At 39.7% G+C, this 15,000-nt stretch overlaps 1 protein-coding gene across 1 annotated transcript; it reads left to right on the top strand.

Annotated features, from left to right (window-relative positions):
* The first annotated feature begins 5,448 nt into the window (after positions 1-5,448).
* LOC113086318 (protein C-ets-2-like) lies at positions 5,449-9,583 on the top strand. Its single transcript, XM_026255403.1, has 9 exons — positions 5,449-5,496; positions 5,794-5,911; positions 5,989-6,108; positions 6,179-6,379; positions 6,460-6,516; positions 6,821-7,006; positions 7,079-7,342; positions 8,301-8,419; positions 8,501-9,583. Exons 1-9 carry the CDS (start codon positions 5,455-5,457, stop codon positions 8,714-8,716), a joined length of 1,323 nt encoding a protein of 440 aa, XP_026111188.1. The 5' UTR covers positions 5,449-5,454; the 3' UTR covers positions 8,717-9,583.
* Positions 9,584-15,000: the final 5,417 nt, after the last annotated feature.

Genomic DNA, 15,000 nt, shown 5'->3' with positions numbered 1-15,000 from the left:
TTCGACGCCACGAGAAAGGTCGATTCTACTTTGATTCTATGTCAGTTTGCTATCTGGGACGGAGCTGGTTCGCGAATCATTTGAATCAGTTCGGAAGTTCAAAGCGGAGCGCGAATCATTTGAGTCAGTTCGAGAGTTCAAAGTGGAGCGCGATTCATTTGAGTCAGTTCGGGAGTTCAAAGCGGAGCGCGAATCATTTGAGTCAGTTCGGGAGTTCAAAGCGGAGCGCGAATCATTTGAGTCAGTTCGAGAGTTCAAAGTGGAGCGCGATTCATTTGAGTCAGTTCGGGAGTTCAAAGCGGAGCGCGAATCATTTGAGTCAGTTCGGGAGTTCAAAGCGGAGCGCGAATCATTTGAGTCAGTTCGGGAGTTCGTAGCGGCTTCGCGAATCATTTGAAATCAGTTCGGTTCGTAGAGGCGGGTTCGCGAATCATTTGAGTCAGCTCGGGAGTTCGTAGCGGGTTCGCGAATAATTTGAAATCAGTTCGGGAGTTCGTAGCGGCAGTTTCGCGAATCATTTGAATCAGTTCGGGAGTTCGTAGCGGCGGGTTCGCGAATCATTTGAATCAGTTCGGGAGTTCGTAGCGGAGCGCGAATCATTTGAGTCATTCCGGGAGTTCGGAGCTGGTTCGCGAATCACTGGAATTAATACAAGACCTAGTCAGCCAGACGATGAACATTATTAATAAATAATAATAATTATATGATGCAGTCACACTTGTAGCAATATTTGTTACTATCACACACAAACAACACAGCATAACACATATACACTAAACATAACAGTTACAACATAAGCTCTTCCAAATAAGAAATATTACCACTCACATAGTATAGTATACTAAATATAATAAAATATAATAGTATAAAAAATCTAATTTAAATTGCCATAGCTCATTATGAAGTAATTATTAATTATATAATTACAATTACTCCAAAGTAAATAAATACAATCTCAGTCTTTTGGAAAAACTAACATTGTTACTCTCTGAAACCAAAAACACTGGGAGCGAGTTCCATGCCATCATTGCTCTAAAACACGGTGTTCTTTGAAGTTGATTTGTTCAACAGACAGGTAACAAGAAACGCTCTTCACTTGATTGACGAGTGGAATAAGTATGAACATCACTGAAAAAAATCAATCTATTATAAATAATTTCAGGTGCTTTTGTAATAATTATATTTTTTAAGAATTTAATAATAGAATAATTAATTCTGCTTCTTAACTGATTGAGCACGTCCCTAATACTTGTTCTAAAAGAACAGTTTAGTACAAGCCTAGAAGCTTTATTTTGTGCAATCTGTTTAAATTATTCTCTGTAGTTGCAGCCCAAATGATGGAACAATAGTCCAGATGACACAAAACTACTGATTCCACCAAAGTTTTCCGTATGCGAATCGGTATGCATTTCCTGCAATGACGAAGTACAGCCATACTCCTGCCCATTTTATTCAATATTAGTTTTATCTGAGTGTTCCAGGTCAACCTGCTGTCCACATTCACGCCAAGCAATTTGGTCTCAGCCACTTGTTCGATGATCAAACCACCAACTGATAAGTTCAAAGCAGGGGAATCTTTTAAAAGATGATTAGATCCCAACATCATACATTTACTCTTCGCAACATCAATAATTAACTTATTTTCTATGTTCCAATTTTCTATTAATTTTAATTCATTGTTTAATACATTATTAAGTCTGGCAGAGTCATAATCAGACACAAAAATAGTCAAGTCATCTGCATATAGGGCAATAGTGGCACACTGCAAAACAAAAGACAAATCATTAATGAAAATAGAAAATAACAGTGGTCCGAGGCAACTCCCTTGAGGCACCCCACAGTGCAGAAACTTTGTCTCTGAATTACTACCATTAAACAGTACATTAAACTCCCTATTAGTAAGATAACTATAAATCCTTTGGATTGCACACTTTTCAAATCCATAACAGCTCAATTTTTTCAATAGTAGATCATAATCAATTAAATCAAATGCTGTACTCAGATCTAACATTACAGTACCAACTAATTTTCTATCATCAATTTCATGCAACCAATCCTCTGTCATCTGAACTAAGGCTGTTGTTGTAGACTTTCTTATAGGCATGTTGATAAAGTGAATTTAACCCATTTTTAAAGAAATACAAATTAATTTGATCATAGACAATTTTCTCTGTAATTTTACTCAAAATTGACAGGATAGGTCTGCTATTTTTTCCAGAGAAATGTTCACTTTTGTTTTTAGGAAGAGGCACAATTTTAGCTTTTTCCAGTTAGCAGGAAAAACACATTTCTCTAAACTTAAATTAATAATATAACATATGGGAATAGTAATCACATCAGCAACCATCATTAATAGCTTATCCAGAAGCAATATTTCTTACTGTCATTCGTCTTAGTGGGGCATGTTTGTCAACAATTGGCATTAATAAATTTGTAAAAACCTCCAAAGCTAAATCAGGATCTGCTTCCCTTAAGACTTGTGACCACTCAGTATTTCTAATATCGGCACAATAACTAGCCTCACTGAAGTTTTTAAAAATCCATTTGATTATAATCTTCTGACCAGGTTTGAGTAATTAGCTTTTTCTGTTAATTGCGATTAGATTATGATCGCTACAGCCAACACAAATTGAGATTGCTTTTGAACACAAATCTGTAGCATTAGTAAAAAGTAAATCTATGCTTGTTTCCGTTTTTGTCCCATCAGCATTATAAAAAAGCTTTGTGACCAGTTGTGACAAATTGCATGTGTCGGCTATAGAATGCAACTTATTTTTCAATGAGCAATTATTCAAATCTCCATATCTGAATCACAGACTATATCCAACATGTAAGAGATTCGATCTAAACAGACTATTGGTGCATTAGGTGGCCTATAGCAGCAACCAACTACAATAGGCTTTAAATGTGGCAACTGAACTTCCAACCATAGCGCTTCGACCCCGATACAACCAAGGTCCTGTCTAGTCTTTATTGGGATTTGATTCTGAACATAAAAGCCACTCCTCCTCCATCCTCCAAATGAGCTATTTTTAACCCTTTATTTGAGAGTACTTTATCTATCACCATTTCTTATTTCTGATTAAACATAGTGAAGAGCTATCAAATGAACAAATTAGACAAAAAAAGATACACAACCAACAAAGTTAGAAAATGTATATATTTATATCATTTTATGTAGTTAATCAATATCACACGAAGAGTGCCATTTCAGTTTTTCTCCAAAAATCAGCATGATTAAAATGTGATATTAAGTTACTACAAACAATGATTTAATTAAAAATACAAAATGTTGCAGAATAATGTAATATATGAATGAATAATAGCCTAAAGGACCTTTGTGCCAAAAGAGTTCTTTCTTGTCATTATAGAACCTTTTTTTTAGCATAAAAGGTTCTTTGGAGTTGAGTAAAGAACCCTATGGTTCTATATAGAACCCCAATGAACCCTTTTTTCATATATATGTATATGTATGTATGTATAATTCAGATTTCAATTTCAAAAAGTTGTTATGTTGTCCATTGTTGATAGTTTTCATACTTAAGCTGTGAAAGGAACATTTTTAAGGGCTCAACACAACAGCTTTTATGATGCAGAAGCCACTTTAGTTTTTGATTCTGAATATATTATTCAGGTGTTTTCTTATTTATTTCAGAAATCCTAGTGATATACAATATTCAGTTTGTGCTGGTCTGACTTAATCAAAATAGTGTTTAAAAATTACTTTCTGTTTTACTTTGTGTTTGTACAGACCATAACGCATACAAGTGTTAAAAGAAAGTTCTTTAAAAAAGTAACTAAAAAGCTACTTTTAACCATAATGCATTATAGAAGCACTTTTAATCATATTAAAGGTCAAATAAATATAAGTTATTGGTTGTTGCTGTAATGCCAAATTGAATCATCATGCGTCGAAGAGTTTTTATGAATTCTAATAACAAATGATAAAATCTGTCATGATACACTTTAATGTAATTATTCTAGTCATAAATACAGAGTCTATCGTGGCTTACAGTAAATGGGGCAACTTATCCACCTCATTTTGCAAAGCGGATATGAAGCTATTTTCTGTGAATGTGCGCGACTTCCGGTTCAATAGTAAATAATTAAAAATAACAAATGCGCAGTAAACGGTTTTAAACTATTAAGACCACAAACCAATGTGTTTATGACGACAACAATACTTTAAAACAACATTGTAACAAATATTAGCAGCAACTGATTCATATTCAAGTTAAAATAGCGCGCGCTGCTCTTATGATTAAAGATCATAGATGATTAAAGAGAATGTGAAATAAAATAAACTCTTCATGCGCTATAATAAAAGCACTACTTAATGTGATTTCAATGAAACTGTTAGCTTATTATTAATAAACTCAGTTTTATTATTTCACTGTATCATATTATTATTATTATAGTAATATATTTATTTAAAGATTCGTTTAATGAGTGATATTAATCATTGTAATTTGATATGTGTGTTTTATTCAAAATACAACAAGAGTTATACTTGTAACCTAATTCTGGTTATACTGTAGGGTGTTTAAGTACTGAGTAATATTAATTAACTATATGTACTTACCGTATTGTTAGGGTTTGGCTTGGGTGTATGTAATATGCATAATTCAATGTTATTAATAGGAAGTATATGCAATATGTGTAAGAAAGAAATCTTAAGATAGCTAAATTTGTGTCTCTAGTCCGTGCTGTCTGTTTGTAATGAAATAATGACAGTAAATCTCAGGTGTGTCGAACTTTCAGTCTGTGACTTGATTGGCTGCTGTCTTTCATTGGCCCCGCCCACCGCCGCGCGCGCTCCCGCTGGACTCGCTGATAAACTCCCGCGCTCAGACGAGACGCGACACACAGGATCGATCGGTCGATATATCAGGACAGTGAGCGGATCGATCAGAGGAATAAAACACTGTTGACGGCGGATTCAGCTCAAGCTTTCTGCGAGGATTCAACAGGTGAGTGACGTCAGCTGTGAACCCGATCAGTGTTTTCAGTCTCCGTCAGAAATACGACTCACAGAGCTGCTCGATTCACTTCGCTCTCTTTATTTTATATTTGTTCCATTTATTCGATTCTGTGTTGTGTTTATTGATCAGCTGTGAAAAACCTGATTTGGATCGTGTAGAGTAGTGTGTTATATAATGTATATGAATCACATTCTCTAGTGACTCGATCATCAATCTTACTCGTTGATTCAGGAATCACATTCACGTTTGACTCCATATGAACTGATTGTCAAAGATTCACTTCTGATCAGACAAAAATCGATGTTTATCTAAATGAATGTGGTCATTTTAAAATCAATTAACGCGCTGTGTTGCTTGGATGTAATCGCAGATTTCTGGAATAATATTAATAACAACAACAAGAAAGTAACGTTAGTATTTGTTTGACCTATTTTTTTTTTTTTTTTTTTGTTGCTGTTTTAGATCACTGTACATGATGGAGCCTCTTTTACCTGGATTCAGAAACACTCTAAAGGTGAGCGGTGTGTGAGTGTGTGTGTGTGTGTGTGTGTGAGAGAGATTAGATCAGGGCGGGACTGATTGCTGTGATCTGATTGGTTGAGCTCCGCGCTGGAGGCCAGCTGGTGTTCGCGGGCACTGAACAGGAAGACCATATATGGTGGTACAGATGAGCGCTTGAGCGATGACGTCATGCGCGAGGCGTGTCCTCTGGGGTTTCCTGCCTGTGCTCAATCAGCAGTCTCTTCTCTCACTGTCTGGAGTTTATGGCAGTTATTATGGAGGGTAATCTGTTGTGTTTTATGTGTCTCAGCGTCAGGCAGCATTTGAGCTGTTCGAGGACCCCATGTCTCTGTTCTCGGGGTGTTATCCGGTCGAGGAGGAGCAGGCGGCTCAGGAGGTCCCGTCCGGTCTGGACCGTCTCTCTCAGGGTAAATAACACCAGCAGAACCTCACACACACAGCTGTATGTGTATGTAAGCTGACACAGATCTCACGTGTGCTGCAGATGCCGGGGTGTGCTCCGTTCCTCTGCTGACCCCCTGCAGTAAAGCCCTGGTCAGTCAGGCGCTGAAGGACAGCTTTAACGGCTTCTCCAAGGTCCAGCGTGTCTGTGGGATCTCCAACAGTGAGTGTCTGCTCCTCTCTGCCGTGTGTTTAGAGGACGGATGTGTTCCTGACGCTCTCTCTGTCCTCAGACCCGTGTAAGTGGACCAAGCAGCACGTCCTGCAGTGGCTGTACTGGGCGTCCGGAGAGTTCAGTCTGACCAACATCAACTTCTTCAAGTTTGACCTGAGCGGACAGGAGCTGTGTGACCTGGGCAAGGACGGATTCCTGGATCTGGCTCCGGATTTCGTGGGTGATATCCTGTGGGAGCATCTGGAGCAGATGATGAGAGGTAACGGAGCACAGCGGTGTCAGAGTTAGACTGGAGAGGTGTGAGCTCACGTCTGATTGGCTGTGCTTTACTTCCTGCAGCGTGTCAGGAACAGGAAGAGGCCAGAGTCTTGAGTCGCGAGGGCAGCTGGTCGAGCGGTGAGTGTTTCCTGGTGTACAAGTGCATTATTAGATCTATTCTGGACAGAATCGAAGCTTTAGGTGAGAATAGAGGCTGAAGCTGAATTAAAGTGAATTTCACTCCTAAAAACATCTTTGTTTTCTGTCTGTTGACAGTTTTCTCTGATTTACACAGTAATAAAAAATGAGAAGTCCACAATCCTCTAGAATTTTAAGTCTGGATTCATCTGAATTATATGCAAATGAGCACATATTTAATGAGCCACTCCCTCATTGGATATGTAAACGCGGTGTAATTGAGCTGATGTTGTTTGCTGTGCAGGTGTGTGTCTGGAGGAGGCTTCTCTGAAGGTCCCGGAGTCTCGTGGCAGTCTCCTGCGGGATCTCTTCCAGACGTCGGAGGACTCCGGTCTGCTGTCGTGTGGTCAGGAGCTCTCTCTGTACTCCAGACCTCAGCTCAGCACGGTCAGCGTCAGCTACATGAAAGCGTGTCCAGGTCTCCGCACAGGTCAGATCTCGCTCGTGTCTCTGTCTGTCGAGTGTCTGATCAGTGTGTGACGCAGTGCTCTGTTCTCCACAGTCTCGTCCTGCGAGCAGACGTCGGTGGAGAGCGTGGAGAGTGTGGATGGCTCTGAGAGTGTCCTGCGCTCCTGGGGCAGTCACTCATCGCTCGCTGATGCCCAGCGCGTCCCGTCCTACGACAGCTTCGAGGAGGAGCTGGTCTCGGCTCCGCTGGGCCTCAGCAAACACGGCCTGTCCTTCAAAGACTACGTCCAGGAGAGGAACGAGCCTCTGGAGCAGGGCAGACCCGTGATCCCCGCCGCCGTGCTCGCTGGATTCACCGGTGCGTCTCCTCCACACACTAACACCGGCGTCTGTGGACACCTACAACACAAACACCAGTTTATCACAACATTAGGAGTCCAGCGAAAACCGTTCCAATGTATCGGAGCTGTTAGCTGTTGCATTATAGAAATAAGTGAAATTATGCATTGACTTACAATATGCATTGCTATAAAAACATATTAATATCCAGATTCTAGATTCCATTCTAACCCCATTTCAAATGCATATGAAATATTCAAATTTGTCGATTTAAAAAGTCAGATTTATTCTTCTGACCCTATTTAAAATGTGCATTGTTAATAATATATATTCATATTTATTAATCACAAAAAATGTAATTCTTAGTAGTCAGATCTCCATTTAAAATATACATTAATAATAAATATATTTATGAATCATACAAATTTAGATTTATTATTCTAAGCCTTTTAAGTGTGCATATTTATATTAATTAAAAAAGCATATTTATCAATAATTAACAATCTCTATTTAAAATATGCATTGCTATGAATAATTATAGCTATTAATAATAATAATAATATCCAGATCTATTATTTTAACTCATGTTTAAAGTATACTTATATAGGAATATTCATATTTATTAATAATATATATATATGTTTTTATTTTTTTTATTCTAACCTCCATTTAAAACATGCATAGGAATAATACATATCCATATTTATTATTCTACATGGCTTAAATTATGCATTTTTATTAACTGTATCAATGCACATTTTATTGTTTTAAAATAAATTGACATTAATAATTATTACAAAGTGTAAGTGGTAAAATAGAGAACTTTTTATGGCTCTGTAAGTATAAAAATGTATAAATTGTTGTTGATTCAAAACCTTCATATATCAAACCTCAGTGAACATCTGTGACTATAAAGCCTGCTGTTGCAGATCTGTAACTAAAGTATGACTCTGACCTCTGTGTTTGGTGCGGAACAGGAAGTGGCCCCATCCAGCTGTGGCAGTTCCTGCTGGAGCTGCTGACGGACAGCAGCTGTCAGAGCATCATCAGCTGGACCGGAGACGGCTGGGAGTTCAAGCTCACCGACCCCGACGAGGTGAGGACAGAGAGGAGTCTGCTCTAACATCTACTGTTGAACGCTGATGAGCTCTCTGTAACCAGGATGTTGTGTCATCAGGTGGCCCGCCGCTGGGGGAAGAGGAAGAACAAGCCCAAGATGAACTACGAGAAGCTGAGCCGAGGCCTGCGCTACTACTACGACAAGAACATCATCCACAAGACGTCAGGGAAGCGCTACGTGTACCGCTTCGTCTGCGACCTGCAGAGCCTGCTGGGATACACGGTGGAGGAGCTGCACGGCATTCTGGGAGTTCAGCCGGACACCGAGGACTGAAGCGGCGGCGGGAACCCTGCGTCACGTCCAGACCTCAGCGGGGGTCAGTCGAGCGTTCAACACTTGATCACTGAACCTGATGATTCCTGGGATGACGAGAGCGTGTGTTTCCCAGCACACGGCGGGGATCGCTTCTCTGTGGTCATCATCACAGCCGACGGTTTCTGGTCCAGACGCAGTTTCAGGTTTGAAGCACTTCTGGAGAGACTGAGCTTTAATAACATCACCCTGAACCTGGCTTTAACTCTTTCCCTGCCAAACACAGAAGTGTCCGTGTTCTCACTGTTATACACTAGGGGGCGCTGTTACACATCTCCTGAATGAGTCACTGATCAAAAACACAGACCAGGAAGACGCAGAAACGAGCATCTCGTATGAAAACTAATGTGATCCTCAACACTAACAGTGTATAAAGAGAACAGTCTGATGCTAGCGAGTGAAGTGTGGATCCAGAAAGTGTTAAAGGAGTTCTGATAGGAGACATCTACTGCAGCTTTACTCTGATTATATTACTGAATATGATCCTGATGTACAGTATTCTCAGCTTTTTGCTGTTTTTATGAAAGCTATCTACATACAAGTGTTGATTTAATAATAATAGAAATCTAGACGCTGAGCTGAGAGACGTGTGCTTCTGATCTCACGGGGAACGGCTTATACCAGACTCCTCCAGTCTGCATCTGCTGTACTCCACAGACACAGAACTATTATTATTATCATAACTTCTACAGAAACCATGTGATTATTGCTCACCGTGTCCTTATGTTTGTACAGAAGTGTGTTTATATGTATTCTCTATACACAGTTGCTCTTCAGAGCGGGTCTATTGTGAAGATGAATATGAAGAGAGATTTATGATGAAGAGTTGTATTGATCTGTTCAAGTGTTTTTAAGAGTCTGTTCTCAATCCTTTAAATCAGCTGTGTTTGTGCTGGACGTCACATGGTCTTTGGAAACTTCCTCACCAGTGTGTTTGGAAAGTGTTTCACAATGTGAGTGAGGACATTAGGCCCTAGTTAAACTATCACACACCCTCTCTCTCTCACTCTCTCACACACACACACACACACACACACACACACGCGCTTCTGGGAGTCGTCTCGCTCCTGTAGTCCTGTCAGCACTGGATCTCTCTGGGTGTGAGCTCAGCACAGTGTGTGTCAGTCACACAGGAATCACACAATCACAGAAACGACAGAGGAACTCTGAACACATCTGTGCAGTCTGACACACGCGTGATTCCCCTGATGTTGAGATCAGGTGTTTTCTGACACAGAACTGTGTCCCACCTGCAGCTTCAGATCAGATCATCCCTAAACAACAACTACACATTCTGTGCTGCATGATTTAATACAGACGTGTCCCTGCGGCACAGAAGCAGTCATCACTATCACAGGTGAATATTTGTAGAAATAGACAACAATACACTGTATGAGTCACAATTATACATTTCTCTTTTATGACAAAAAATCATTAGGATATTAAGTAAAGAGATATTTTGGACATTTCATACTGTAAAAAGCTAGATCAAAACTTAAAGCTACACTCTGTGACTTTCGTAGGTTAAAAAGGATCCAAAATCAATATTTGAGCAAGCACATAACCAGCACATTTTCTAAACTCTCTCCTTAGTTTAGGCTGATTCACAACGGTTCGTGTATAATCATGTTTTCTCATCGGAGTGGTTCGGGCAGGTTTTCGCGGGAAATTCGAGCATCGCACTGCGTCATTACGTCACATCTGTAAACAAAACAAGCGGGAATAATTAAATGTCAAAAAATCGTTTTGATGGCGGATTGTAATCAAGAAAGATTATACGAAACACATGTAAATTAAAATAAATTATATTCCAGTTTTAAATGTGCTTCTGATTACAGATAGCCTGGGTTTACACAAGAGTTTTAAAGACGAACATTATGATAGGAGCATACTTTGCTTTTTGGTTCAGAATAAACAGCTACACATTCACCTCAAAACAGATTCATCCGCGCTGGAGCAACGCATGGAGTATGATTCCACGAGAAACTGCAGCTCCTGGTTTACAAACAAAGAGGAAACACTTATGGACTGTAGCTTTAAAGTTTGATTAGTAATATGCATTGCTAAGAACTTCATCTGAACAACTTTAAAGATGATTTTCTCAATATTTAGATTTTTTTGCTCCCTCAGATTCCAGATTTTCTAATAGTTGTATCTCAGACAAATATTGTCCTCCGAACAAACCACACATCACTGGAGAGATCATTTATTCATTATGATTTATTCAGCTTCAGATGATGTATACATCTCAAGTTTGAAACATTTACACATATGACTGGATTAGGCTCCAGTGCCAATGTAGAAAAATAAAGAGAATATAAAAATGTATATCAGTATATATGACACTGATATGAACGAGGCTGCTGGTTGATGGCTGTTCAGGTTAGTTATTTATCTGTGAGATAACTGTGAGCTCAGGTGATGAAGCACTGGTCAGCGATGGGTTAACACAGACACACACCTGCGTTTATTACACACACCAGCTGCTGCATGTGATGAACTCACTCATCAACTTCCTTTACCTGTTCAGTGTGTGTGTGTGTGTGTGTGTGTGTGTGTGTGTGTGTGTGTGTGAGTGTGTGTGTGTGTGTCAGATGCATCAGTGAAGGGATTTCCCCACAACTCTTTATTGTTTGCTAACTCCACCGTCATCGTTACTAACACTCATACTGACCCGAGGCAGGTAAACCAGATTGTGTTACTCTTCTGCTATAGATATAAGCATACATACAGTTTCACTTTTACTAACATACTAAGTGAGATTTCCCCCTTTAAACTGTTGAACACCCTAGCAACCACCTAACTACAACCCAGAAACCTTAGCAACCACCCCAAACACCCTAGTAATCATCCAGAACACCCTAGCAACCACCTAACAACAACCTAGAAACATTAGCAACCACCCAAAACACCCTAGCAACCACCTAACAACAACCCAGAAACCTTAGCAACCACCCAAAACACCCTAGCAACCACCCAGAACATGGATCTGGACCTTAAGATAACAAAATGATGTAACATAACAAACCATGATTACAGTAAGAAGTGAACTCTAGAGGTTTCCAGCGGTGTAAACGAGTGTGACTGTAAAACTCCCAGAGCTTTTCTAACACTGTCCAGAGCTGTAGAACATGTGAATGTGTTCATACAGATACAGGAGTGGACCTGAGCATGATCAGACACCTTCATCAGTGTGTGTGTGTGTGTGTGTGTGTGTGAGTGTGTGTGGGTGTGTGTGTGTGTGTGAGTGTGTGTGTGAGGGTGCGACTCACATCAAGCGCTCGTTCATGTTGATGGATGTGGAACTCTGGAATTCCTCTTTCGGTTCAGAACTAGCTGACACACGAAGACTGGAATTAGGACACAAGTGTGTATGTGTGTGTGTATTTGTTTATGCTACATTGTAAGGACAAAATGTCCCCACAAGGATAGTGTAATCTGACATTTCTGATACTGTGGGGTCCCCACGGGGGGTATTTAAATATTTAAAATAATAAACAATGTTTATCTGCAAACAGGTTTTCTGTATGTTTAGGGTATAGACGATGTTGTTTGGTCAGTATAGAAGTAGCAGAACTCAATGTAAACTCCCACAGTTCACAGAAACAAGCACAGCGCTGCAGGACGTGTGGAGACCTGAGATCTTCATCAGGGACACACTGAGATCATCCTCGTGAAACACACACTCCTTCAGCGGACAGATGATGAAAAACATCCATTCAGCGTCTCTGATTAACACACCAGGACGTTTGGAGAGATGGAAGTGTGCACGATATTTATAATTAAACAACTTCCATTCAGCTTTCCCTGCTTTTGTTCAATTGTTCTGTTGTATGTGTTTATGAGAGGGGTAAATATCATATAACTCAGTCCTTCACTTAATGTAAAACTATAATTTTATCAAAATTATTATAAAATATCCCTATAATTAATAACTTTTCCAAACATCTATATGTAATTAACTTCCGTTGAGTTTCATTGCTTTTATTGAAATGTAATATTTTCTTAACAACCCAGTCCATTTCTCAATAGAAATTTATCATTTTGTTTGAAAAATTATAATAAAACACTAATATAATAACAAATAAATAAATTACACTTTGTTATAAAATGGCAAGTATCTGTCTTTATTTTAGTTGGAGGTTTACCTGCTTTTGCATATAATATTTGCTAAAGGCCCTTTTTTGATATCAAATTATATAATAAAAATTCTTATGAGAAATTATGCAACCAGAAATGCCAAAATACAATGATTTAAATATTTCTATAATAAAACAGCCAGACTTTATCTGCGAGTTATTTCAGCAGAGCTTGAACAGATGAAGGATGTGGCGCCACCTCGTGTCCAAACTCAGAAACACAATTCACTTAAAGGGGGGGTGAAATGCTCGTTTTCACTCAATATCCTGTTAATCTTGAGTACCTATAGAGTAGTACTGCATCCTTCATAACTCTAAAAAGTCTTTAGTTTAATTATATTTATAAGAGAAAGATAGTCTGTGCCGATTTTTTTTTCGGGAAAAACACCAGCGCCTAGAGCATGTGGGCGGAGCTAAAGAATCAGAGCGACAGTAGGCTTTTGCTTTGAGAGGATTTGGAAGCTGTGACATTACCTTGAGGAAAAAACCATCCAAAACAAACCATGGCTTACAGTCAGATTCAGCCGTTTATTTATGATCCAGAATCAGATCCAGAGGATGAAACTGAACGAGAGCAGCAGCAGCTGTTGCTACCCCACTGAAATGATGGTCTTTGCTCTTTAACTGATGTTTCCAAAAATCGTTTAATACGTTGACATTCAAGTAGACACCGTAAGAACTTATTTCCCTTTTCAGTGAGACACACAAGTACAATAAAAGGAAGAGAAAGACGTCAACTGCAGCTGCGTCCTTCACAAAGCACACACGCACACAAACAAGCGGAAATGTGTCCATTTGCGCATTAAGTGAATTTCATAATAAAAGTCCTTTAACTGCTCTGTACAAAAAAAGGGTCAATGCAATACAGACTTCATATCTGGTTTAACAAATTGGCAGTCCGTTACAGCAGCAACAATGTCTCTATGTGGTATGTACTGAAACTGTAATATATTTGCTTAGCGGTTTTGGAAAATGACTAAGTTCCACTTTGTCGTCTTTTTTTATTATATATATATTTTTAAGCTGTACATGTGGAAAGTGCAGTTTGATGCCCAACATCGCATGTTGTTTACTTGATGTGCTTACGCGCCGATAGCTAAGTTAACAACACAGAGATATTTTGAAGCAGTTTTACTCACCGCCTGTGGTTCCAACACACGATCGTGACCCTTTCGTTGGGATTGCATCATCCTTAAGAAATAAACGATGTGCAAATCCGTCGTCAAACTGGGCCTTGTTTGTAAAACAAGCATCTTCGAAATGCAGGGAACAAACACAAACACTTGCACACTCCGTTGATGCTCTGTAAAAATAAACTCCATCCACTGGTCCCTTAATGCTGTTTCTCTTTTTGGTAATCTGTGCAGGGTTGTCTTGCCCTGGCAACCAAAAACACACTTCTTTTGTGACATTTGGCGACGCTCCGCTCTGATCAGTGAAGTCTGTTGTGCTCTCAGTGCTCTGCCTATACGGGAGCGCGCGCTCTTCCGGCAGAAGTGCCTCAGGGACACATATAAGGAAATTCCTTCCATCTAACGTCACACAGAGCCATACTCGAAAAAAACTTTCCCAAACTTGTGACAAACCGGAAGGAGTATTTTTTGGAACAGAAATACTCCTTCAAACGTACAACTTAATTTTTTAAACTTTGTCCATGTTTAGCATGGGAATCCAGCTCTTTAACAGTGTAAAAAACTCAGTATGCATGAAATAGCATTTCACCCCCCCTTTAAACTGAATAAAGACACTCATCACAGCAACATAAAACAATATCACATCTTTAATTGAGAAATGCAGAGCAGTATAAAGTGCTTTCTTCATGTGTAGAGGTTGCTCTGAAGCTCGCTGACTCGCGTGATCTTCTGCAGAACGTCTGCTCTGGGACTCGGATCCAGCTGCAATCAAGAGACAGAGACTGAGTCCTGCGAGACGAGACGAGACGAGAAGAAGTGAAGCTCAGAGCAGCTCACACTCACCTTCAGCACTGCGCTCACCGCCGCTCTGTACATCTGCATGCTGAGAGAGTCCGGCTGGAGCACATCACTGTAACACTGATGGAGAATAGCAGGGATGACCGCTGAACCTGACAGTGACTGAGCACTGCGA

Source organism: Carassius auratus, unplaced genomic scaffold (genome assembly GCF_003368295.1).
Source record: "Carassius auratus strain Wakin unplaced genomic scaffold, ASM336829v1 scaf_tig00043118, whole genome shotgun sequence".
Taxonomy (NCBI): domain Eukaryota; kingdom Metazoa; phylum Chordata; class Actinopteri; order Cypriniformes; family Cyprinidae; genus Carassius; species Carassius auratus.
The sequence above is the reverse complement of the archived record's forward strand: the minus strand, read 5'-3'. Positions and strand labels throughout refer to the sequence as shown.